The 24,331-nt window shown below is 47.8% G+C and overlaps 9 protein-coding genes across 9 annotated transcripts; 3 read left to right on the top strand and 6 right to left on the bottom strand.

Annotated features, from left to right (window-relative positions):
- Positions 1–1,356: 1,356 nt before the first annotated feature.
- Positions 1,357–3,374, top strand: N7466_001888 (TCP11 family protein; the record flags this gene model as incomplete). The annotated part of the gene is made up of 2 exons (XM_057161286.1): positions 1,357–2,250; positions 2,331–3,374. 2 exons carry the CDS (start codon positions 1,357–1,359, stop codon positions 3,372–3,374), a joined length of 1,938 nt encoding a protein of 645 aa, XP_057024571.1.
- Positions 3,375–4,041: 667 nt separating this feature from the next.
- N7466_001887 (uncharacterized protein) lies at positions 4,042–6,035 on the top strand (the record flags this gene model as incomplete). The annotated part of the gene is made up of 2 exons (XM_057161285.1): positions 4,042–5,211; positions 5,958–6,035. The coding sequence occupies 2 exons, from the start codon at positions 4,042–4,044 to the stop codon at positions 6,033–6,035; spliced, it is 1,248 nt and encodes a 415-aa protein (XP_057024570.1).
- A 389-nt stretch (positions 6,036–6,424) lies between these two features.
- N7466_001886 (uncharacterized protein) lies at positions 6,425–7,547 on the bottom strand (the record flags this gene model as incomplete). Its single annotated transcript, XM_057161284.1, has 3 exons — positions 6,425–6,823; positions 6,883–7,041; positions 7,104–7,547. The coding sequence occupies 3 exons, from the start codon at positions 7,545–7,547 to the stop codon at positions 6,425–6,427; spliced, it is 1,002 nt and encodes a 333-aa protein (XP_057024569.1).
- A 2,294-nt stretch (positions 7,548–9,841) lies between these two features.
- On the bottom strand, positions 9,842–11,626 carry N7466_001885 (fungal specific transcription factor domain-containing protein; the record flags this gene model as incomplete). The annotated part of the gene is made up of 3 exons (XM_057161283.1): positions 9,842–10,240; positions 10,320–11,224; positions 11,287–11,626. Coding segments are annotated over 3 exons (1,644 nt in total), but the record flags the coding sequence as incomplete, so codon positions are not given.
- Positions 11,627–12,201: 575 nt separating this feature from the next.
- N7466_001884 (uncharacterized protein) lies at positions 12,202–13,920 on the bottom strand (the record flags this gene model as incomplete). The annotated part of the gene is made up of 5 exons (XM_057161282.1): positions 12,202–12,618; positions 12,692–12,790; positions 12,867–13,164; positions 13,236–13,346; positions 13,406–13,920. The coding sequence occupies 5 exons, from the start codon at positions 13,918–13,920 to the stop codon at positions 12,202–12,204; spliced, it is 1,440 nt and encodes a 479-aa protein (XP_057024567.1).
- A 1,303-nt stretch (positions 13,921–15,223) lies between these two features.
- Positions 15,224–15,909, top strand: N7466_001883 (uncharacterized protein; the record flags this gene model as incomplete). The annotated part of the gene is made up of 2 exons (XM_057161281.1): positions 15,224–15,594; positions 15,888–15,909. 2 exons carry the CDS (start codon positions 15,224–15,226, stop codon positions 15,907–15,909), a joined length of 393 nt encoding a protein of 130 aa, XP_057024566.1.
- Positions 15,910–17,447: 1,538 nt separating this feature from the next.
- Positions 17,448–18,592, bottom strand: N7466_001882 (3-oxo-5-alpha-steroid 4-dehydrogenase family protein; the record flags this gene model as incomplete). Its single annotated transcript, XM_057161280.1, has 2 exons — positions 17,448–18,410; positions 18,479–18,592. The coding sequence occupies 2 exons, from the start codon at positions 18,590–18,592 to the stop codon at positions 17,448–17,450; spliced, it is 1,077 nt and encodes a 358-aa protein (XP_057024565.1).
- A 223-nt stretch (positions 18,593–18,815) lies between these two features.
- On the bottom strand, positions 18,816–22,300 carry N7466_001881 (ubiquitin-ubiquitin ligase UFD2; the record flags this gene model as incomplete). The annotated part of the gene is made up of 6 exons (XM_057161279.1): positions 18,816–18,904; positions 18,969–19,118; positions 19,175–21,218; positions 21,276–21,507; positions 21,566–22,197; positions 22,271–22,300. The coding sequence occupies 6 exons, from the start codon at positions 22,298–22,300 to the stop codon at positions 18,816–18,818; spliced, it is 3,177 nt and encodes a 1,058-aa protein (XP_057024564.1).
- Positions 22,301–23,035: 735 nt separating this feature from the next.
- On the bottom strand, positions 23,036–24,237 carry N7466_001880 (J domain-containing protein; the record flags this gene model as incomplete). The annotated part of the gene is made up of 3 exons (XM_057161278.1): positions 23,036–23,571; positions 23,642–23,902; positions 23,967–24,237. The coding sequence occupies 3 exons, from the start codon at positions 24,235–24,237 to the stop codon at positions 23,036–23,038; spliced, it is 1,068 nt and encodes a 355-aa protein (XP_057024563.1).
- Positions 24,238–24,331: the final 94 nt, after the last annotated feature.

Below are 24,331 nucleotides of genomic sequence, written 5' to 3'. Positions count from 1 at the left end.
AATTGATTTAGATCATGCTTCTTGAAACGGGCCCTGCTTAAGTATTTGGAAAATTCTGCATGATTCGTGAGAGCTGTATACAGTAGAGTGGACTCAGTGGAGCGAGAATCGATGTCGATCGGTTTCCGGATCTGGCAAGGGTTTGGTGCCTGTGTGCCTGGGGTTCCAGGGTTAAACCGAACGCGATCGCTGACTCATCAACAGTAATCCCGATTCCAATCTAACTATTAACCTCGTAACTCTATAGTACAAGGATCTACTACCCCAAAGTTAACGATGTGATCGCTTGATCTCCACACCCTGCACCCGAATGAATTGCCAACTTGACCAAAAAGCTGGCCAACTTTCCAGAGTGGCTCTCCGACCAATTTATTCGGGGCAACCTCACGTGGCCAATGCGTCCAAAGTGAGGCGTTGGGGACGATCCGGGATTCGGAAAACCCCTTGAAACCCTACCTTTTCTCCCCCTTTTACGATCTCATCGTATGTGCTTGCTTTTTCTTGGGTTCCTTTTTTCCCCCTTCTACTGGGTCGATTCCTGTTTAAGTGTTCATAATGTTCTGTAGTGCAGAATAGGGGCATGATCGAAGTTCTGGGTTCATCCGGGTAGCAGCAGTGGAATGTGATGGTTGCGTCCACCCGAATCCGTCATTGGTTTTCTTGAAAACGTTCTGTGTTCGACTATATCAGTGACAACCCGGTCGCTTTCCCAATCGTTGCTCTTGCTCTTTTGGTCTTTTTGCTTTCTTGATGTTACTATCGTGATCTATCTTCTTGGCCTATCTGCAGTGTTCTTGTATAAGGGAAATTGCTTCCCGTATGTCTTGAGCTTGGCCGACCTTGTTCCACATTTGTGCATCAACTTTGGTTATTTTCTTTGTTTTTTTTTTTCTCTTACCCTTTTCTGCATAATCAGGATCTGTGTAAAGAAGAAAAAAACAAGAAATCTCTTTCTGAAAATCTCTTCAATCAACTATAGGAGTCTGGACCACGAGGGCCGATCGCCCGCAGATCCAAGCTCCCTCGGTGTGGCTCCACAGCGATTGACAGCTCACTTGCATCACTTTGTCGGCAACGCGGATTGGCTGCCTGCCTGAGGCAAACAGGGCGATCGAAAAAAAAAACAAAAGCTGTAAGTTCGAAAAAAAAAAAAGAGGTTGCATAAGGGGCCGTTCGACTGAGACCAGCTTTTGCTTTGCAAGTTGGGGGGTTGATAGCGCAGGGCGCTGTTCGCCACTGTAACGCCCTTGAATTTATATGGTCTTATCTAACTATTAGCCAGAAAAAAGCTTGTGAAGAGATCGTCCCATTCTGTCTTTTTCGCTTTTTTTTTTCTTTTTTTTCTTTTCTTTCCCCATGGATCTTCAGGGTACTAAGGAGGCCCGGACGCAAGAGGAGGGTGCCGACGGCCCGTTAGATGCTTATGGCGGTGGAAGCCGCTCTAAAGAGTATCACAAGAATGAGGGTCGCGATTCTCATGGTCATGATAATTCCTCTACTGTCCCCCTTCGTCATCGACCACCCTTCACTTATCCCCCTGGGAATCGCCAACAAACCGCGCTAACACCCACCCCAACGCCACGTCGGGAGCCTTCTCCTTCACCAGAGGCCATCGTTATTCCACAAGCTCTGGGATTAAGTTCTCGGGACCAGCGATTAATATGCAAAGCACGCCGTCAGCCACCTGTGACCAAGAAAACGCTCAGTGAACTCGATCTGCCATGTATCATCAGCAACATCAATCTGCGTATGGATGCCAATTTCGATCGCGACCTACATTTCAAGCCCGATCTAGATGGAGAAAAGGGGAAGCGGAAACGGAAGGAGGCAACAGGCTACTGGGACTCGATGGCCACGGAGATTGCCATCTATGCCTACCATGCCGCCAACCCTGACGAGGAGCAGAATCGGGGGAGCAGCTCTCACCGCACCTTTGAGCCCAGGTTGCCCGCCATGTTCGAGACCCTGCAGGAAGTTATCAAGACACTTGTTCCGGAGCGAGATCATCCCAGCGTCATGCAAAACCTGGAGGTGCCCTTGCTCATGCAACAAATCCGCAAGGGTGTGCTCGACATGGTGGCGCTGTCAGCATGGATGGCGGCTCTGCTCAAGACGCATTGTGCACCGATGCGAGACGAATGGGCGGATCGGATGGCGGAGCAGATAAGCCAAGGGTCCCAATCACAGGACCCAAAGGAGATTGTAAATGGATTGCAGACACTCTTTGCTATCTTGGAGGCCATGAAACTGGTACGGGACTTTACTCCACCGGCTCCACAATTTAAGCAATCCCCCAGTGCCCACAAGCTAACCAAAGTTCCAATCAATAGGATGTTGCCAACCACCAAATACGGACCTTTCGCGTCCTTTTAATTGAAGACACAGTACCTTTCCTAGGAGAGTATTTCGAGGGCAAAATCAGCCGCGGCAACTTCCAAGTCGAACCCGCTCGACTCTGGTACCTGGAAGCACGAAGTCGCGCCCAAGCAGAAGACGACATCAAGAGTCCAACAACAACCACCTCCCAACCCGACGACGGTCTCAAGCCCCTCGAAGCCCTCCTCCGCGGCATCTCCGACCAACTCCTCCAATTCACACCCCCAGACGACTTCCCAGAAACCTTCCTCTTCGACTCCGACCGCCTCTGGCAACTCCGCGCCACAATCCAAAACCTCATCAACCTCGAAATAGCCTGGTACATCTTCGAGTCCTACGTCCACACCCAAAAGCGCTACCTCTCCGCCCGCGATGAAACATACTCCACCTTCCGCTCCCGCATCTGGTCCCTAATGGAAGACGGCCTCGATCCAAACGGCCACATCCCCAGCGCGATCGACGACGACCCAGACCTCCGCGGCGGCGCCCACTGGCTCCAGAATATGCGCAGCATTGCCCTCGAGATTGCGCGCTTCGCCTGTGCAGCCTGCTGTCTTGACTCCGTCGTCGCGGACGAGGTAATCACGCCCATCGAGGCGGCTCTCGAATGGCACCTGACCAACGAGTCCGATCTCTTCCGCTACTTCCAGAACGGGATGCGCGAGAAGATCCTCTCGGCGACGCTCGCTTCGGCAAAGAAGTACTTGCCGCTTTCGCCGCTGGCTATTTGTGAGTCGCAGCGCGCCGTTCCTCAGCAGCAGCCTTCGGCGCCGCTTGTTCCGGCTGCGTCGGCGGCCACGGCCACGGCGGCAAACCCGCCTAATCCGTCTTCTGCGGGTGGGAATTCGCAGTTAGCTTCGCCGCAGGATCATGATATCGAGCGAATTGGTATGCGTCTGGCTCACATGTGTGTTTTGCATTGGCGTGTTTGGGCTCCGCTGCTTTATCTGCGGGATGAGATTGCGGATTTGGATCTGGGGCCTTCGGCTTTTGTTTAATCTTGCAATATTCTTGCTTGTCTTTTATATTGGCTTAATTAGAGCTGGCGTTGACTTGATTTCTGTTTTTCTGTTTTCCCTTGTTCCTTTCGTTGTTTTCTTTTGCGTGTTGTTCTTGCTTTTCTTCATCTGCTCTTCAGCGCCTGCATTGGATTATTTGGCGTTCTCCTACCGTGGCGCGGTGGCATTACAAAACCGGCGCTGGACAAATATTGGGGGGGGGGATTGTTTTTTGATCATTTACTACTATTTTTGACTTAATTTTGCGGGTTATAGAAGGCGCTCTGGATTTCGGATTGTTTTTTTTTTCTTTCTATCAAAAACCTCATTGTGTTCGCTGTTTGAGCTAGATCTCGTCGAGCCCAAAATGTACACCAGATATTGAACCAAATGAAATCCCAACATTCTACAATCATTAATCAGATCCAATCCCTGTAGAAATGTTGGATAAGCTAATCTCGACGCGTGCAGTAACGGTCCGTGCATCGATCGGCAGATCGCCATCAACATCACCAATTTCCGGCGCGTACCAACCACATCTCCTCTATGATCAAAAAGGGATGTATGGAAAGCGATAAAAATAGCCTCAACATAGACCATCCACATATCACATTCCGATCCACCATCTGCGGGTCAAGATCCCAGCCCAGAAGGGCAAAAGTTCAGAATGCGCCTCGCCGCCACACCCACACTCTTCGCGGGATCCCGGTCCCAGTCTGCGGCGCTGAGAAAGCCGGGCGCAGTACCAACAGAAACGTCAAAGTTGAAATCAAAATCAAAATCAGAACCAGCCAGAGAATCCACACTAAAATCAATATCCACACCGGAATTCTTACCTTGGCTTCCATCGCTGAAATCAACACAATTACAGCGCATTGCTCGCGCAACGGGGATTCAATCCTCTGGGACAAAAGGCGTGCTATTAGAGCGGATACAATCCGAGTTACGAAACTATCATTTTCAAGCCCAAGCCCAAGCCCAAGCCCAAGCCCAATCTCTATCTCTATCTCCGACTCAAAAATCACAGACGCGAAAACCATGGCGAATCTTGAGTATCGATATGGGAATTCGGAATCTTGCATTCGCTTTCATGACCGTTGACTGTCCCCTTTCTAAACCTGCTATCCAGCCTGGCACTATGAAGGGAGACGACGAAGCGCAAATACCACTACAAATTCAACCCTCTATACCCAAGCTACGAGCATGGAAACGCCTATCTGTTTCAGATGGCTTATTAGACTTGATAGACTTGACAAGCCCACCTCAAAGCTCAAGTCCAAGTTCAAGTTCCAATCCCGATTTAAGCTGCATCACAAGTGACAAAGAAGTGGAAGCAGAGAAGCAAACAGACAAAGACAAAGACAAAGAAAAAGAATCATACTCCCCAGATAAATACGCCTCAAACGCCTACACACTAATAACAACCCTCCTATCAACCTACAACCCAACCCACATCCTAATCGAGCGCCAACGCTTCCGCTCTGGCGGGAGCAGCGTGGTCCAGGAATGGACCCTACGCGTCGGCGTATTCGAGGGCATGTTGTACGCTATTTTGCACACGTTATGTATGGAACGGGGTATTCCAGATTCAGCTCAGGCTGGGGTTCTGGTTGAAGGAGTTGAGCCGAAGAGGGTGGTTGGGTATTGGGATGAGATTGGGGCTGGGAATGGGGATGGAGATGCAGGATGTGGTAGCGATAGCGGGGGGAAAGAAAAGGTCAAGGTCAAGGTCAATGCGCGGGAGGTGAAGAAGGCTAAGATGGGGATTGTGGGGGGTTGGGTGGAGGCTTCGTTGGGGGAGGCAAAGGGCGGAAAGGTGGTTGTTGGAGATGGGGCGGTGCGTGAATTGGCGGGGGCTTATGTGAGGAAGTGGAGGGGGAGAAGGGGAATCGGAAGAAGGGGTTGGATGTTGGGAAGTTGGATGATTTGGCGGATTGTTTGTTGCAGGGCGTTACTTGGTTGGAGTGGCAGATTATGAGGGAACGTGTTGTGAGGGAGGGGTTTGAGGCTTTGGGATCGGATTGAGAGGTTCATTTGATACACCCACATTCAAATTCTGTACATAGTAGCATATTATTGTAAATACACACATCCAAGCTTTGTTTTTTTTTTATCTTTTTTAATCTTTTTTCCTAGACCACAACCTTCAAATTGATCTGAATTCCACTGTAAACTGCCTCATCCCAGCCTCCAATCCACTGACATTAAAATCCCCACCGAAGATCGACAGGATCGACAGGTCCACCCACCGGCATAATCTTTATCTTGCATTGAAAAGCATCTATGATGTATTAAGTACGAAATGATCTTGTTGAAGGGAAAATCGAATCAATTCATTAGTACTCCAAGTTGACTTGGGTACGAAGCCGAAGAACAACCAACCATACATAACCCGCACTACAAAAGCGAGAATGCGAGTGGCAATTTTCAATGTTGTCTAAAATAAAACAGATGCAATAAAACCCTACAGTACATAAGCACGCAAACGCGCCCATCATAATATAATCACAAAAGAAGATTGCAATTTGTGCAAAATTCAGAAACGAAGATCGAGAATCCCAACCGATGTCAAATCGGACCAAGACCCCCTCCAAAACAAACGGACGATCTCAATCTAGACACCAAGATCAAAAGCTCGACCAACGTCTCATTAGAAAGTAAGGGAGAAAGATAAACAAAAGAGGACATTGGGATTTCCCACGAACTTGTCTCGCACACGCCTGTATTATATGAAGAAAAAAAAACATAAAACCAGCGCGCTCAGTAGGAAAATAACCCATGGAAGAAATTAAAAAAAAAGTATCCACAGCACGCGGTAAAGTAGACTTTCAGATAAGATCTGCAGCACTTAGATCTTCTCAACGAATGGAATAGATACAATCCCAGCATGCAACGGCACGAGAAAAAAAAAATAAAGATAAAAAGTAGTAAATCCAAACAGACCAAACCAACGTCTTCCAACATCAGACTAGATTTGGTCGCGAAGCTCTATGCTTCAACCTGACTTCTAACGGACGCCGTCATTTCCCCATTACCAAAGGCTAGCATGCTTAGATGTAGCGGCGGCGGAAGCTGTGGGGGTAGCTTCCACTGGGGGTTCCGGAGGGAGCAGCGGGGCGGCTGGAGCTGGGGAAGGGCTTGACGCTGGGCGAGGCAGAGCCGGAGATAGCGACGGAGCTAGTGGCGAAGCCGGAGGGGGTCAGGCTGGTGGTGGGGTAGGGGGCTGTTCCGTTGCCGTAAGGGGCACGGGTAGCGGAGAGAGTGGCGCTGGTGGTGGGCGCGGTGGTCTCGGTCTCGATGTCGGTGGAGACGGCGGTGGTGGTAGGCTGGGCACCCTCGCCGTTGCCGCTGCCATTGCCGTTACCGTTGCCGTTGCCGTTGCCGTTGCCGTTGCCATTTCCATTGCCATGGCCGTTACCGTTACCAGGAGCAGAGGTTGAGCCAGCGTTCTAGAAAACAAGTTAATGTATGTCTTGGATTGGGCGTTTCAGAAAAGAAAAATACATACCACAGTCACAGTCTCGGTGGCGGTGACGGTCACGGTGGCTGGGTTGCAGGCTCCAGCACCGGTAGCAGAGACAAGGTCAGTGGAGGCCTCGATGACGGTCATGGTCTTAGTGGTGGTCCCCTGGATAGTGGTGGTCAACTCCTCAGTAGGAGCGCTGGTCTATGATATAGTTTAGTATATTGAATGAAAGCATAATGGTAATCCTGGAGAGTAAGACAAACCGCGTAGGCAGTGTGAACATCGGTGATGGTCTTCTCGATGGTGGTAGTGACAACACTGGTCGAGGTTCCGGATCCGAGGGTGTAGGTGAGAGTCACGGCCGAAGTGGTGACATCGGTGGTGAGAGCGCCAGCGCCAGATCCAGATGCAACGGACTGGGAGGCAGCAGCGGAGCTGGCCACACCAGTGCCGAGGGGAATGGAAGAGCTGGTCAGAGGGAAGCTAGCCGACGGGGTGTAGGAAGGCTTTCCAGAGGGCGAGTGAGGAGTGTGAGAGGGAGTAGGGTAAACAGTCTCGTATGAAGTGGGGAGCGAGCCAGCGGGAGTGGTGCCGTTGATACCACGGGCGTGGTTCAAGTGGCGCGCATGGAGACCGTGGATTTCAGCGCTGCCAACTGCAGCCAGGGACGCAACCAAAGCCAAAGTGATAGTGTTGAGTGTGTACATTTTGACGGAATCTCGAGATCAGCAGTCAATGCTTTGATGAAAAAGTTGAAATGGGGTTGAGTCGAGAAACTTGGAAGTGAGAGATGAACGAAAGTGGTGCTGTGAAGTCAATTCACAAGCAATAATGAGTGAAAAAAAAAAAAGAATGGAGCTCTTAACCAGAGAGTGTGAAGATAAAAAGTGAGCTTACAAGCTTAAAGGGAAAAGAGAGAAGAAGAGAGGAGAGTGAGAGTTAATGAATAGTTCTTAAGTTTCAGAGTAATGGTATTACCGGGTGAATCCGAGTGGGTCATAGTTTTAGGCATAAAATACTCAATTCAAAGCGAGTCCAACGTGGGCAAGTGTAGCGTGCACGAGTGGATTAACATGACAGGCGTATCTAGATACGGTACTTGAAGATAATCTCTATAAGGCTCCACCATACCAGGCACGGGACTGTCATTGGGGAACCAGATACACACTAACTGGACCCGCACCAATCAAAACAATCGACTTTGGCCTTTAATCTCACTCTTCGTCTAATCAAATGACCGGAGATTACTGACTTCTGTCACTGGCGCTGTGGCGCACATGCATTAAATGGATAGATTGATATCATTTGATCTTTCATCTGTTACCAACACATGTCCAGCTGTCATACCATGACACAAAAATAAATTTACCAAAAAAATTAAAAAATAGAAAATAGAAAGTAGAAAATAAGAAACCGGGAAAATCTCGACTGGAAAACCCTCCGTTTGTATCTTCAATCTCTTCCCCAGGGGTTGGAGGGGAAACTAGTGCGACAATAGCGGATCTTTGGAAAATTTCATTTGCAGGTGGGGGGGCAAAGCAGGATCAGGATTGAAATTTCAGTAAAATCTTCCTCCAGTGCTAATAACAAGAATCTTTCGCGTCCGAGCGGTGTTTCAGGTGGTAATCGTCCCGTAAAATACCAATACCTTAATCTATGGTGTTTCACATAGAACTTGAAAATCTCCACTGGAAAAAAAAAAAAACAAAGAGGATAAATCTCTCGTTTACAGGGTCCCTATTCTGTATCGAGATTAATCATATCCCGTCTGGTCCCACGGTAATATGGGCATATAAGGATAGGCGGGGAAATTCTGGGTCCAAAGACTCCAAACCACCGAGATGAAAGGTTCCAGAATACTATACTTTGGGCCGGCACTTGCTTTTTTGGGGGTTTGGGGCCTTTTTAGAGGGTTCTGGAACTTCATTACTAGTCATGTACTAGATTTTTTTTTTTTACTGAAGCTAGACACGGCCCGTGCAAGGGTGGGACAGATTTGATTGTTTAATGGTACATATTACGGAAGGCGGAAACCGAAGCTGATCTTGGTCCAGCCACAATTTGACTTGGATGCTGATCTGGACCTGGACCTGCATCTCGACCTTTTTCCTTGACATCGCCATAATCTTACCTACGCTTCGACGTATAGGAATATGATGGATCATCAGCAAATACGAGTTACCCACTCAAACCCACTGCCTTCAAAATCACTCCCTTCAAGCTACCTATTTCGTCATTGACAGGGTCCATCTATGCGCACGGAGAAGCTTTCCCTTCTGAAACACCGGCAACTTCACTTCACCCCAAAGCAAGTACGGCTCGAACCCGTTCCAAGGTTGCACAACCCACTACTCCCGCAGAATTGAAGAGACTGTCGAACTCGCAATATGAAGAGCAAATGGCTTTTGTGTGTGTTGACATCTTCTGCGAACGACTTTGACATCCTTCCCGTGCACTGTTCTCGCACTCCAGCCCGAACCGACCACCGACCCGAGACTTTCACTACTTCCCGTACTCCGTACGGAGCACCGATAGTATGCTTTGGGGGGGTCAGATTTCGCCACTCTCCAATCAAATTGTGCTAAGGGTAATTTATGCTCACCCAGGGGCCTACAGAGATTTAACCGACCGGCTAAGTATGCAGCCAAGGCTTCGACGTTGAAATTTCTCCCCCTTTACTAATCGGGTACTTGTGCGGAATCCCCATCACACGATACCCGCCAACCTTGAACCCAATTAGCAGTTGAAAAATAAGGATCGTGCGATATGCATGTGCACCTACTGGTACTGAGTGGATAACACAATGCCTATCTCATCTGGGCAAGTACTTACTATATACCCCAGCGCCTGCACAAGGACAGGTGTACTGCTCGCATGAGGTATGCGCGGAGCCTCATGCGTATTTTTGCATGATCAACATACCCCTAATGGATGGATTTGAATATGCGGTAATTTATTGTGAAATCTATAATAACTTTTCTTTATCAAGCACCTGTGTAGTTCATGTCCCAGGACTCGTATTCAGTTCCTGATCCCAGTCCCATTTAGTAGACCCATCTTCTGATGGAATCGGAGACATGGCTGGAAGTGGATAAGAGACCATCAAATCAGGATCCAAATCATGTGTTATGTGATTGCCATTTGAGCTGGTGTCTACAGACACCGAAGAGGGAGGGGTCAGGCAGTCCGGACTTGTGACCCGAGGACCAGTATCTGTACGGCTTGTGGTCAAAGTCTGCTGAAAGACCGGATTCCGAGCATCCATCATGGCCCAGTAATCCACCACGTATCTCAATATAGTCAGCTCCGTCGTGGTGAATTCGCTCATGCGAGGCTCATTGCGTAGAAGTATATCGCTGTATCTTGGACACTGAAGAATAAAATTATCCAAGGCGCTTGACTAATATGCCTGAGTATTAGCAATATTTCTCTTACATGATTGAAAAGAAAGAAAAAAACTGTGTTTTTTGTTTGCGTACCATAATTTGTGCATTATCCCATAGATCCGACATCTCGTTAAGGTATTCGAATGCTGGTTTCAGATACTCAGCTGAGCTATGACGGATGGAAGAGTCCTCGCAGTACATGAAGAGTCCATGGATCGTGCTTGCCAAGACCATGCTGTAGCTGTAGACCGATGTGACTGGCATATAACCAGCAGCCTTTGCTTCGACAAGGACCGTGATCAAAGACCCGGCATGAGACAGACATCGTTTGCGCGTATCTTCCAACCACATCAATGGCATATCGGAGCGTGAACGAGAGTCAATCTTAAGCCCGATGAGAAAAGGGTGATTGAGAATGCAAAGACTTAAATGGTATAACGTATGTGAGAGAACCATATGGGCGATCTGTTCACGATCGGGCATCGGAGTATCGGATTGTGGTCTCGATTGGCTTAGTGCCCCGAGAATAGGACCATTCTTTACGGCGAGATGCTTCAAATATTCCAGATCTCGATGGATCTTGTAATGTTCCGAGCCAGAACTCCAAGGAGACGTTGTCTCGGATTTATTCATCATGAATTTGGTAGTTCTCCCCAGACAGGCAGCCAACGCGATGCTGATACCGAACATTCCGGAGCGAGGCGAAAGATTCCGGACCTTCTCGTTGAATAGCTCATGCAGCGTGATTGAAGGCAATCGTTTCTCGGAGCGATAATGGGTCGGTAGATTGAGGAGGCAATCGGAGTCGTGAATCGCGGGTGGTCGTTGAAAGGAGCAACACACAAAGCGATCTAGTAAGTAAAGCGACCAAAATAGATTGCGACGCTCGTCGCGCTCGAGTTCGGGGAGACTGGAAGGTGGTTCCAACATCATATCCAAGTCCTGGGCGATTCGCACCGCCATTCCAATCTTCACCCAGGCAGGTCGGCGCCGGCCCGCTGTGGTGGATCTCAGCATGCCTGATTGATCATTGTGGTCCAATAGTGGCAAGCCTACTCACCGGTCGCATCAATAACCGCCAGAATCACCAGAGATTGTATCACGTCCACGTCGTCACTTTTGTCTAGCGAGTTGGCAGAATTGGTGATCAAATCCCAAGAGCACCGAGCATAGCTGTCGATCGTACTCTGTTTCCTTTCCATCCATTGTGAGCGCGATGAGTAACGAGTGGCGGAGGCAATCAAGGCTAGCTTCAGATGCAGAGGGACTTGGTCTTGTTGGACTTTTTGGTGAAAGAATGTAGCATTGAAAAAGCCAAAGGGTTTGTTGTGACAGTGTCTGAAATAAATGTTGCAGGCTTCAAGGAATACTTTATCTGGAGCGGGGGTCTCGCTGCATTGCTGTTAGATTCATCATTCCGGGTTGCATAAGCTTAGCATCTTCCATTACCTTGAAAAGAGTCTATCGGGCTCCATCAGACCATGATTTGTAGGAAGTTAAGAGATGTTGCCAAGGGACAAACTTGAAAGAATAAGAAAAATGTCACGAGTTTCCAAGGTCACCTGCCCCAGACAATCGATAAGCCCCGCACGCGCTAACCTAAGAATCTACTAGTATTATAGTAGTATTATTCATAATTTCATATACAAGTGGGGAAATTCTGTACATCCGCCTCTAACCGAGTTATAAGGTAGATCAATTGATTGGACTGAAAAAGAAAAATCAGATGGCATTGACAAAAGAAAAATCAAAAGAGTGTATACTATTTAAAAAAAAAAAAAACTTGCATTCAACCATACCCCCCACGTGTGCATCTTATACATTCAACCTTGTAAATGACGGATCTCAGTAATTTAATGCTTGAGAACCAGGCAATACCGTGGGATCCAATCTACACCTATGGATATCAGTGACTTTTGGTCGGTTTTGAAGAAAAACTTTGACATGTTTAGTGTAAATCTTGCGCCAGATCAGGTCATTTTGCCCAATATAGAGATCCAATGTCCCATCCGGAATCGAAGCAGTATAGAACTTTGCCCTCACAAAGGGACCAGAAAGTCTTGGGGGGGGGCTTTTGATAGGGAACAGCAATGTTGACTAGAACCTCTACTTTTTCCCAAATTGGTAATACCGGCTGACCAGTTTCTTTATCAAGTATGTTGACCTCCAGCATTATAACATGTCGGCTCATAACGTTACCCTCTGCTGTCACTACGCCTGTCAGACCAATAGCGGGTGGCCTTCTGACGTTACGCCCAACCTCCCCTGCCGCGGCCACTTGTAGAAGTCCGACATCATTATCTGTTAAAGTCATCACCGACGCACCAGTATCATCCATGAATTCGAGTGTATTATGACGGTGATAGCCCGGAATTCGAACAAGTAAGCCATACTAGAGAGAGAGAGAGAAAAAAAAATCATTAGGATCAAAAGCGTGCGTATAATGAGATGAATCATATACGTACATAGGTCATGGCGTTACCCTCACCCGCACCCGTTCTGGAGCTGTTGTAATATTGCGCTCCATAGTACCTCATCACCGGCACTGGGCCGGGATCTCTTGACTGTATCCATTTCATATTAGAATCCTCACATTGAACATTTGAATGGATATTTTTGCTTTAATCAAGCCTAACGAACCCCTTCCATCCAAAACCCTTCCTCCCCATCATGCTCTCTGTTAACTTCCAGAAACTCATCCCAATCATGCGGCCTCGGCTGACAAAGTTGAACCCCATGCGACCAGTAAGTTACCAGGCCTGGTGCATTCCAATCCAGCTGGCCACTTTTGTAAGCCTCGAGAAGAGCCTTTACGTTTGCCAGCTGTTGGTACTCGTCCCCATCCTTGGTGCCTTCAAGATACTTCTGCATGATTTCAAGCATCTCAATACGTTGCACAACATTCCAACTTTTTCCTGGAAATCTGGCCATAGATTTGCTGTGGAACAGTAAGTTGACAGGCCAATAAAAATGAAGTACATGTACTTGTTCAAAGGTTGATAGACGTACTCCTTCATCTCCTTGCTTTCCAGCAACCCCTTCTTCTTATGTTCGAAAATATAAGGCAAGATTCCATCCTCGATTCTTTCATCGCACCTCTGGATCTGGGCATCGAGGTCTCTAGATTCCTGTTAGCGTATGTACAGAAAGACCTCGTAGTCAGTTTGGTGCATATTTACTCATCGTCCAGGTCGTACTCCTTGTCGTTCCATAACCAATCGGCAGGAACCTTCAGCACATCCAAGATAGGCGGACCTTCATGATGCCATCTCTTCCGCTTCGGTCTCACAAGTTCAGGAACCTCGACAAGTCCAACGTAGGACTTTTCAGGGTCCCAAACTCGTTTCGGCTTCTCTTCAATCTCCTCTTTCTCGGAACTGTTCTCGGGAATTCCATCTTCTTCTTCGGACATTTCACCCGGTCCGAACAGTGATCTGCCATATGGGTAACGGGGATGGGTCATCGGCTGAGCCCCCTCTTGGGGTATCGGCCGAGCCTCGTCTTGAACCTTTTCGGTCTTTTCTGTCTTTTTGGTTCCTTTGGTTTTTTTAACCCCGTCCTGGGTCTTTTTGGTTCCTTTGGTTGAAGCAACAGATGACTTGGTCTTTGCAACCTTTGCCGAGGTTTTGGAAGATTTGCCTGCCGTGGTTTTGGAGGATTTCCCTGCCTCCTTGTTCGATTTACGAGGAGGCATGATGATTGACAAAAGCTTGTGTTGAAAGATAAATGTAAAAGTTTACAATAAGAGTCGAGTTTCTGATGATTTATTATTTCGAGGAATCTGTTGCATTTTATAAGCATCTTGTTTGCAATGGTGTGTCTTTTTCATGAGGCAGACTTCTCTCGTCAAAGAAACCCGCATCTCTGTCCACGGGAAAACTTACAACTACGCAAAGAATAAGCAGATAAAGAATGTCAGAACCAAAGCTCCGACCCCAAGAGATTGTTCTGGTGAGGCGGTTTCTTTGATTCGAAGCTCTGAATTGGAGTGGAATGATGATAGCGAGCCAAGGATGTCTTTGAAAGAAGATGCAATTTCTATGAGATTCGATTCCAGAAGTTAGATTTCTAAAAACAAAGATGGTACCTGAGTGATACAAAGAAAACAGACCTACTTTTAGAGACCAGCAAAATAAAATATCAGTGGCTTAATTCGAATGCTTCAAAGTGATCTGGACATGGAAAACAAAGGCGTGGAAGATGGAGCGAGCAGTGATGAACAAGACAAAGGAAGTTCTATCTATAGACTATATCATACCGGATTTTTCCGGTATTTTCCTCTCTCGCTGTTTGACATTCAACATTCTTTTGTTTTCTATCCACCTGGGCATAATTTCCATGGTCTACACGATTGATCTTGTGAGAATAGTGAGAAGCCAAACCAGGAAGGCCTGAGTTTGCATCTCTACCCCCTTTACTACTCGGGTACTTGCGCAATTCAAAGGGTTTGCTATTGTACCTAAACCTTGGAAGCGAATGGAACCGCAATTCCCCAAGCTATTATTATTCGGAATTTTCTTGAGAGACTTCTTGGTATTTCATAAAATTGATTGGGGGTGAAAATCTCATTCAGTTTTAGGGCAGCAGCCCAAGATCTTCCGCCTCGCCTTCAACAATACTAGGAACCAGGTCAATCGCCCCGCAAGAACGTCCCATTTTCAACTAGATAATAGCCTTCCTCATTACTACATGTGGCTTTACCACCGCCAGTGGCAGCAGCTTCACCCAAAGCCAAGTAGAAATTACTCGAATTACGAATTATCAACAATGATGCACCGGGGTGTAGCTTTGGGCCCCTTTTACAATGGTCAACAACTGCTAAACTCGTTCAGTGACAGCTAACAATATTCAAAATACCACTAGCGCACAAAATACCTTACTTTATTCAATGTTTGCAATGAAAGCCAAAAAAGCTGCAAGGCCAAAATTAGATGATATTGTCTCTAAACAAGTAAGCCCTTAAGTTTCTTCGATACAAATTTCGTTTTCAAGCAAACATGTACACGTTTCACATCATAACCTTAAACACACTCAGCACTGATGCTGACAAGGGTAACATCAGCGGCAAAGCACTGCTCGACATCAGTGACGCTGACAGTCTGGGACAGATCAGCGGTATCACATCCGGAAGCAAGGTAGGTGTTCAAGACAGCAGAGGTACCATCGGCACAAGAGCCGGAGGCAATGACGGCAGAGAAGGACAGAATGGGGAAGTCCTCGATGTTGACACAAGCTCCAGCGTAAGCGCTGGCAAGATCAACGGTGGTGGTCGAGCAGTCATCATCAAAGTAGCCGGCGTAAGTGATGGTGGGGTTGGCGATGGTGGCCACGGCCATGGAGGCGATGAGGGCAATGGTCTGGTCATGTTGTCAGTTGGAGGAAATTTATGGTGTTATAACTATGCAATGCTTATGTGGAATGAGTTGTGCTCTGCATACCTTGGACATCATCTTGAAAGAATGGATGTGAAAAGAAGGGTGTTTGGAGGGAGTTTGATGGACTGGTAGATTGCTGATGTCTGTTCTACCAGAGAGAGGGCATCGAGGCTGTTTTTATACTTCATTCCTGCCCCAGGCTGTCGGTTGATGAGAATCTTCAGGCTAGTCAGTAACTGAGGACCAAGCGGGAAAGCGTTGCGTCGTTCTAACTGCTTCCGATTAGCGTGAAGCATAGCCTAGACTAAAATCGAGATAGTCAAGCCTTCATGAACTGTTTTCTTGGGACCTTACGTATGCCTCAAGCAGTCAGATCTCCATTCCGCAGAGTTGGGGTCGTCCATGTCGGCAAAATCCACTCCGACTAGCCTGTTGAAGCTAGAATCTCGGCTTGTATGATCTATTCAGTCGGCTTACTGAGATGGTGCAGATGTGAGGCTTACACGGCCGTTATTTGGCGGAGAGTACAGAATGAATTAGCTTCGAGTCGGGAAAAGGGTACTCTCAAATGTTTGTCATGCAGCATTGAAGAGTTCCAAGCTGACAACATTTTCTGTGGGGCTTGGTTTATTCTGATTCCTGAAGGAGAGAAAAGATCATTGCCGGTGGTTGTTTAATTTCAGACCCTCACTTGAAGCGCGATCCCTAGTACACTAAACAGTCTAAACTAGTCGCAGTGGATCGCTGGAATTTTGGAATCCCATTTGCCATTTTGGGAACTCGCTATTAGAAAAATGCGTGTCGATGGGCCGCTTTTTCCACTCCACTACAATTTTAGTCTTGACTCTTGCTGAATTCATGCCAATCCGGTCTTTTGCCAAGCCACGCGGGCTGTCTTGGCGGGGCTGTTAAGGGACGCGCCGAGGCAGAGTAGCTTAATTTGGCTGAGGAATTGGGTACTGGATTACTACTATAAATTACTACTGGCTCTACAGAGTACTAGCTCAAGACCCTAGGGGCCCTGGGGAATGGTAACGAGAAAAAAAGCTACGGCGATGTCCGTAAATTGACTCCATTCTTGCTTCCTCTCTCCCGTTTTTCCCCATCACTGGTTTTAACATTGAATTCACACAATTGGAAATTGAGATTTTTCCATCGAAATCGCCGATGTTGTTTACATTCAAGGAAATTGAAGGATCAGTACCCCGTGTTCTCCTGACAGAGAGATGATTGGTGCTTATCTTTCAGGCGTGCTGCACGATGGAGCTCTAACCTTGGAAGTTCGGAGTTCCTGCACTCCTTCGCCCGAAGTGACAGTGGCTTGGCTACTTGTTGTTTGCGTTCATCGGATATTTCGTGCTGACGAATTATTATTCCTTATAATTGATTTTCAACTGCCAAAACTTTGATTTTTCCGTGGCCGCAGGTGCGGGTGCGGGTGCGGGCGCTGTAACCACTAGCAACGAAGACGAGGCCCTCACTATACTACTAGTAGTACTAGTAGATATCCATCTAGTAAATCATGTCTGATTCTTTCAATGTTTCTTTCCACATGTGCATGCCTAGCTTTCGAAACTTAAGGAAGCGGAATGAATGTCAGTAGGTATGATGAATAATCACGGATTGTGGGGAGCCACTCAGGAACTGCTCATATGTTTGATGGATTGTATACTTACGCCAAGCTACTGAAGATTGACAGGGAGCAATAATCCACATGCAAGCGTTCTTCAAAATCACTCGAGGGGGCGGAATATTACAATTTGAGGGACACGAAAAGAAATCCCGCTTTCAAATGCTGAAATTTGCACAAATGCCACCCGTCATATCACAAAAATAAGATGTCGGATTACATCCAAGTACAACCAGGAACAACGGCTCCACGTCCAGCAACCCCCTTCTCCCCAAACTTCTCAACGTACCACTTCCTCCCCCATCGCGCGTGAGGCAGCATATTGGCAACAGCATTGATGGCAAATAGTACCGCTGGAAGTGGAAGTGGAATACCCAACACATCCGCCGTCCAAGCAGCAGAGAGGATCCACGGCGCAGCCTGAAGGGGCGGGGCAACCCTATTCGTTCCAGGAAGCGGGAACACCGCCGTCCCAACAAGCGCGAATCCAACCCACTCAAGCCACTCGAAGACATAGTGCGGATACAAGATTGTACGGAAGACGCCCTCGGCCGGAGGAATCACATACACCTTATGAAACTTATTGCCATCTTTCCCATTTGAGTCTGAAACAACGGTGGTAGTTGTTGGGGTATCGGATTTCTTCGAGGAGCCTTGCTCTGCCGAATCTCTGCGGAGGCGGAAAAGCTCCGTCTCCGAGTAGATATTGCCTGCCATGCCCAAAGAGAACAAAATTGTTCCGATGAACGGGAGGATCTGCACGAGCAAGAAACTGAATGAAGAGGGGTCCATTGCTGAAGTGCCGTCGGTCTGGTATCCCGAAACCGGTATCGCAAGGCCGCTTAACCAGCCTGAGATGCATGAGGAGTTGAGCCAGTTGAAGGTCATGGCGCTAAACATGATGAATGCATGGATTGGAGACATGCTCGGGGCTGAAAAGAAGGGTGAGATGATTGCACGGTTCAGGTAGTGTGTACAGTATAGCACGGCAGCGAGCTGATTGGGGGCTGGTAGCTCGAAGAAGCTTGGTGAGGAGTGAGAGAGGTTATAGACCAGGTTGAGTGGGCCGACGATCTCCATGATACACCAGGCTAGTCGACCGGGGAGGTTGAAAATGGAGCTTGTCATGGAAGTTTTCCCAGCTGGATACCATGATGTCCCCCATTGGATCACTGTGAACTGCACTTATTGTGAGCTTGCAGCCGCATTGGTATAAAAAGCAAAAGCTTGGCGGTTTGTTTACTTACTACGGGGAAGAGTTGGAACGTAGTTACCATCCCTGTGTAGACCGCAGGGGTAGGAGGGAAAAAGTCTTGGATGGGTGGCATGGCGCCCCAGCTGGTTGAGAGGGCAGCTCCCATGATGAGCAGAGTTGTGGGAAATAAATTGAACAAAGAGCAAAAGGAATTCCAGGGGTCAAATAAGCTACTTAAACTACAGTGGGGAAAAAAACTAAAGTTTGCATTTCAGAGTTGCACAAAAAGTGATGTAACTTCCTAAACAGGAAAGCGGTCATGATTTCGCCACTGCATGCATAACTAGCAGTCTCTAAAGTTTATCTGTAGTTAGTCATGATATTCGGAATTAAACACTGGTATCCATCTGCTCTGATGCGGACTTGCGTCCCGTTTTTTCGGCCTTGAACGCTTCAATCTTCGCCTTGAGCTCGGTGTCTGTAGGAGTTAGCTATGTGTACCCAAAAAACTAAGTTCTTCATGATAAACGATCAGCTCTTACCAGCTATGATGTCCTCCATGGTTAATGGGACACGGTTAAATGGATCATTGGGGTCGCTAAGCAGATGTGATCGGATAGTAGCACGGTCCATTGTCATGCGGGAGCTGGGAAGGATGACTGGATCTTCCATCAGGGTGTACATGAGGGGATCTGGTAAAGTTAGCGTGTAATGCATAATAGAAGTCATGTTTGGGTCAAAAACATACCCAGGAACTCGTCGGGGATCTCGCCCAGGTCCTCCTCTGCTTGTTCATCGATGGCCTTGGCCTCCACAACCTTCTTCTGCAGTTGGGTCCAGCGCCTCAGCTCCTCTGGTGACTTGAGAGACCATTTGCGTAAAATCTCAGCCGCTTTGTCAAAGTTCGCTGGCTTATATGATCGGCCATCGCGAGCAACAGCAGTAATGAAATTATGTTTAGACATCAAGTTCAGATACACGTCGATAATCTCACTTAGAAGGGCACGGGGGTTGAATCCATATTCTTGAAGATTATCAACACGCAAGGTAGAGCTCTTCGGCCCCACCATAGCATCAAGGTTGTAGTCCAACATGTCAGCCAGACGTTGAACAATCTCCGGCATAGTGAAAGAATCAGCCAAGGCATCAGTGAAAAGCTTGAGCATCGAGACCGTCTCGTTAGTTAACTGCATGTAAGATTTCGCACTGCGTTGGGCATTTGCCAGTTTCTCTTCTTGCTCTTTTCGTGTGGTAGGATCCATTGTGTGGCCTTCTCGGGCCAATGCCTGCTGGGTGGTATTGATGGTCTTGAAAGCACCAAAGGACTCATCCAGCACGTAAGTCACATCGTTGAGAAGCAGATTCACAAACTGGACAAAGAAATCCAAGTTCTGGCTGGCTTGGATGGACAGCTTCTCCCGGTAAAGGGTATTGGGCCAAATGCACTTGATAATCTGGAAAATCTCATATCGAATATTGAACTTATCAAAGAACTGGGTGTGAGTGCCGGTGTGCTCTGCCTCAATGTAGAATTTCATAACGGCATGGAGAAGATTCTCATTGGCAAAGGACATGGAGTTGAGAAGATCGACCAAGACACCACGGGCACCTCCAGGGCGGTCCCATGTACCACGGAATAAGATGGAAACGAGTCCAGCCTTAAGGTATGGGTTCTTAACGTAGGTAGAACTCTCCAAGAAGGCAATGCACAGCATGACCAATTCATCTCCTTGGGTAGCAGTAATGATCTGTGGCAAACACCACATGATAAATTTGAAGTTGCTGACAATATCATCCAGGAAGTATTCAGGCAAGCATTTGAAAACCTCGGGTTGTTGCTCGGGTAGAGGCAGGCTGATTTTCTGTTTGGGGAAATCCACACCCGAGGCTAGTCGCAGGAGCCAGACTGTCACATAGCGCATGAAAAACATTGAGCGTGCTTGCCATTGGTCATCAAACAGTACACCTTGAAGACTGTACTTCAACGCCATCGCTCGGTCGACCTCGTTCTTGTACTTCTTCAGTGTTTGCTCAAACACTCGCATCTGTACTGGGTTTCCGGAGTACCGGTGCTCATCATTTTCAAATTGTGTGATGGCATTCTCCATATGTCGCACGTCCTTGTCAAGCTGTTCAAGCTTGGAGGTCAGCGATTCACTGCCATAGTGATGGGCGGCCACCGTCAAGAAAAAGATATCCGTGATAAAGTTGGTTGATCCCTCGGCCTTTTGCGCATAAAAGGCATCTGATTCATGCTGGTCTGCATTGATCTTGGTCTCGTCCCGCATGTCAACTCGGGGGTTCCGATGAAGATATTCTGCCTCAATGCGATGGATCTTGCTGAAGGAGGCGTCCATGAACGGCTCGCAAAGCTGGTCCAGACAAGTTGTGAGGTTGAACATGAACCCGTCCGAGGTAACCTCGTCGGTCTTGACCTGCATAGCTCGACGTTTATGGTTGATGTTCAAAACGGTTGCAAACCAGTCCAGCACTCGGTTTCTGGCGTCTGGTGAGGCACGAATCATGTGGTTAATAACATCCAGCAGGTCGGAGCTAATCAACTGCTGTGTCATTCGAAGAGACCGCTGCGCGTTCAAGATAGATGCTTGGTCCCGAGTCTTGGGGCTTGAGAAATATGACAATGGAATGTTGGGTTGCAACGGCGAAAGACTGAACCATGGCCCCAAAAGAGTGACCTTCTCAAACTGTGCTGGATCTGTTGACGAGTTGAAGATGGCCGATTCGGTAATTGCAGCAGCAATGTGTGAATGGCGAACAAGGTTTCGCAATGCCTGAAAGCAATGTTAGCACGAATATTCGTCTTTTTGGGTAACAAAGGGTCGACAAACCATAGAATAAGGCTTGTAATCATCATTAATGTCCATTTTAGATAGACCTGCACTGAGTTCCTCAACAGCAGCAATGAAAGCGGGCTTGATAGAGCTATCTTCAACACTGCCATCTTGATCTGGAACAGATCGCTTGACTGCCTCGCTAATGAATTCAAAGTCAACGCCTCTGTCGTCCTCTGGGTCCAACAGCAGGTATGGTGCCAGTGTGGAACGCTCTGGTGAATCAAGGCTGGAAATAAAAATTCAGTATCTTGTTCCTAAATGTAGGGCAATTCATGGAAACATACCCGAACATTTCTGGCATGGTAATTCCAAAAATGCAGTAACTCATGCAAAGCCGACGGGCCTCACAGAGGACCTGGAATTTAGGATCATCATCTGTTGTACGTCGGAATCCCTTATGCAACTTTGTGATCCGCTTCCAACATGGCAGGAGGTAGTCTAAGGGACGGCCTTTCTCGGCCTTGGAAGCAGCTTCTAAAAGTGCTTGGTCCAAAAACGCTGTGCGAAGGAGTAGTTCTTTACCTTCATTCTTCAGCTCTGCACGCAACCCAGGAAGATCAACTCTTTGACTGTACAGGTCTCGGGAGCCCTCCTCTTTCAATGTAAGTTTGAAGACAGCACTCAAAGTCCGGTCTTCGAATGTCTCAATAGTCTCCATTTTTGAGGGCGGAGGGGTCCCCGGTGTGGAGGGCGCAGTGGAGCGCGGTCGCTCCGGAGCAGGAGTAGTAGGTGTGATCTTGATCCTCTTTCCTTCAAAGCGCTGAGGGGTCTGTGCATTGGACGGTGATGCCGGACGTGATCCACTGATTGGCGAATGTGAGGGGGAGGAAATAGCGGAGTTCGGGGGAGAGTCTGATGAGCCGTCTCCAGAGGAGGGGACTGGGTTGGAAAGTTTCGCAAGGCGCTTATTGCGGATCTGCGCCGTGTAATCAAAACGTTCATTAGCGACCAGTGTAACGGAGGGTTGGCTTTGCAAGTTTCTGACGAACCTTATCCGCGTCAGAGAGTGCGTTTGACATGATGGTCTTAATGAAATTTTCGTGATAACACCACCTGACTCGTTGGAGGGAATTAGCTGGCGATGAAGCCGGCGAGGCGGTGCTTTTTCTTGTGTGTAAAAAATAAACGGCGCAAATAAACGGTATAGACGGATAGAAGTGTAGTGTCGACGACTAGGGGCGGTAAAACTGAGAAGATCAGATGAATATGTCGTATCGTCAAGGAATCAGTCCCGAAAAGGCGTGGAATTGAGCAAAACTCCGCCCAACATTGGTATGGAGGCTGGTGATCGAGTATTGCCCTGTTATCGGGTATAAGCGGTCACAAATGCGGGGAGATAGTTGTGAGGCCTGGATGTTCTGCCGTGATCGCACAGTTTCTCTGCAATCTTCGCTCGGGGATGATGCTCTTGACTAAGCATCTATACAATTCCAAGCTTTTCAACCAATGACAATTTCTATCCACATTCCATTTTCAATGTTGATATTTTCTATTCAAATCTTCTTTTTTTTTTTTTTTTTTTTACATAGAATTTTATCCTCGATATTAGAATGTTTTTTGTTCCATTTTAATGTTTTCAATAAACTTATGTGGATGCATTTGGGGGGGAAATATACATAGACAACCTTGGAAAGCGAAAAAACCTAACCCATCATTACATACTATAACACGCCATACGTCACGTATGGGCTACAGTATTGTCACTTCCAACAAGACCAAGAAGGCTTTAATGCAGAACCGCAAATCTCATACACTTAAATCTTTCCTCTAAGTGATTCCAACTTGCGGCATGCCTTCAACTCCATTCCTCGGGCCTCCTTCATCTTGTCCACATCAGGGAAGAACCATCCTTGCGCCTCTTGGATTTTCCGGTCTCGCAAATTCACCTCGCTCTCGCATTCAAATCGAAGCCCTGATACAAAATCAACTTCCACTCGCGAGTCCAGTTGTCGGAGTTTGCGGGGACTTAAGTCCTCCACATCTAGTGGATTAACAAAGTAGTTGATATTAAGCTTGGGAGTTGTGCGACCCATGGTGTGAGGTGGTTTGGCCGTATCATATCGGTAGGTGGGACCAGCTGGGGAAGATCCGGAGAAAAGGGACGAGAGGAGAGGAAGAATGAAAAGAATAAGCAGAGGCAGGATTTGGCGAAGAATAGACCATGCATCAGGAGGAGGTTGTGGCTGCCCTGAGTTGGTGGCACGAGGTCGTCGTCTCGGCGCAGCTCCTCCAAATTGGTGCACTCGGAACCCTGGGCCACCACCCATATTGAAGACGAACTGGGGACCTCCTGTCAAGATAAAGGGTATTAGTTATAACGTCGCATGAACCACAGATTATGCGAGAACCCGGGAACGTACCAAATCCACCACCAAACCCGCCGCCACCACCGCCGAAGAACCGATTGAACAGCTCCTCTGGGGAGATTTCGTCGTCGAATCCACCACCACCACGTCCAAACCCGCCGCCGCCAAATCCACCACCACCGCCAAACGGTGAGGCACCACCACCTGAGGAGGCGCTAGGACTAGGTTGAAATCTGCTGTCCGGATCTCCTCCAAACTTATCATAGCGAGACTTCTTATCGGAATCGGACAGAATTTGGAATGCGCGTGACACCACTGACGAGAGAGTAAAGATTAGAGAAGAAACTCAACCAACGCATATATCCGAATTCCCACTTACTCTTGAACGCCTCGTCCGCACCGTCATATCCGTTCTTATCCGGATGTGTCAACAAACTCTGTTTCCTGTATGCCTTCTTGATCTCGCTGTCTGTCGCCGTGCGCTCGATCAACAAAATCTCATAGAACGCCGTCGGGGTACATTTTCGAATTCGCAACACAGCGGCCTTCTGGTCGGGGGTGAATTTGCGGTCCTGATTGCCCTGATTATGTTCACGCGATCGCGCACCATCGCCTTTGGCGTCAGAGCCAGATGCTGTAGCGGACGGCATTGTGGGTAATGGAGGAAGGTGGGTTTGGGTGATCCGGCGAGGGGTGTGTGACGGTGCCGATGGGTGGCGTCAGATGCGAAAAAGGGGCGCCCGG

This window comes from Penicillium verhagenii, assembly GCF_028828195.1.
Source record: "Penicillium verhagenii strain IBT 33310 chromosome Unknown utg000003l_segment0_segment0, whole genome shotgun sequence".
Lineage (NCBI taxonomy): Eukaryota > Fungi > Ascomycota > Eurotiomycetes > Eurotiales > Aspergillaceae > Penicillium > Penicillium verhagenii.
The sequence above is the reverse complement of the archived record's forward strand: the minus strand, read 5'-3'. Positions and strand labels throughout refer to the sequence as shown.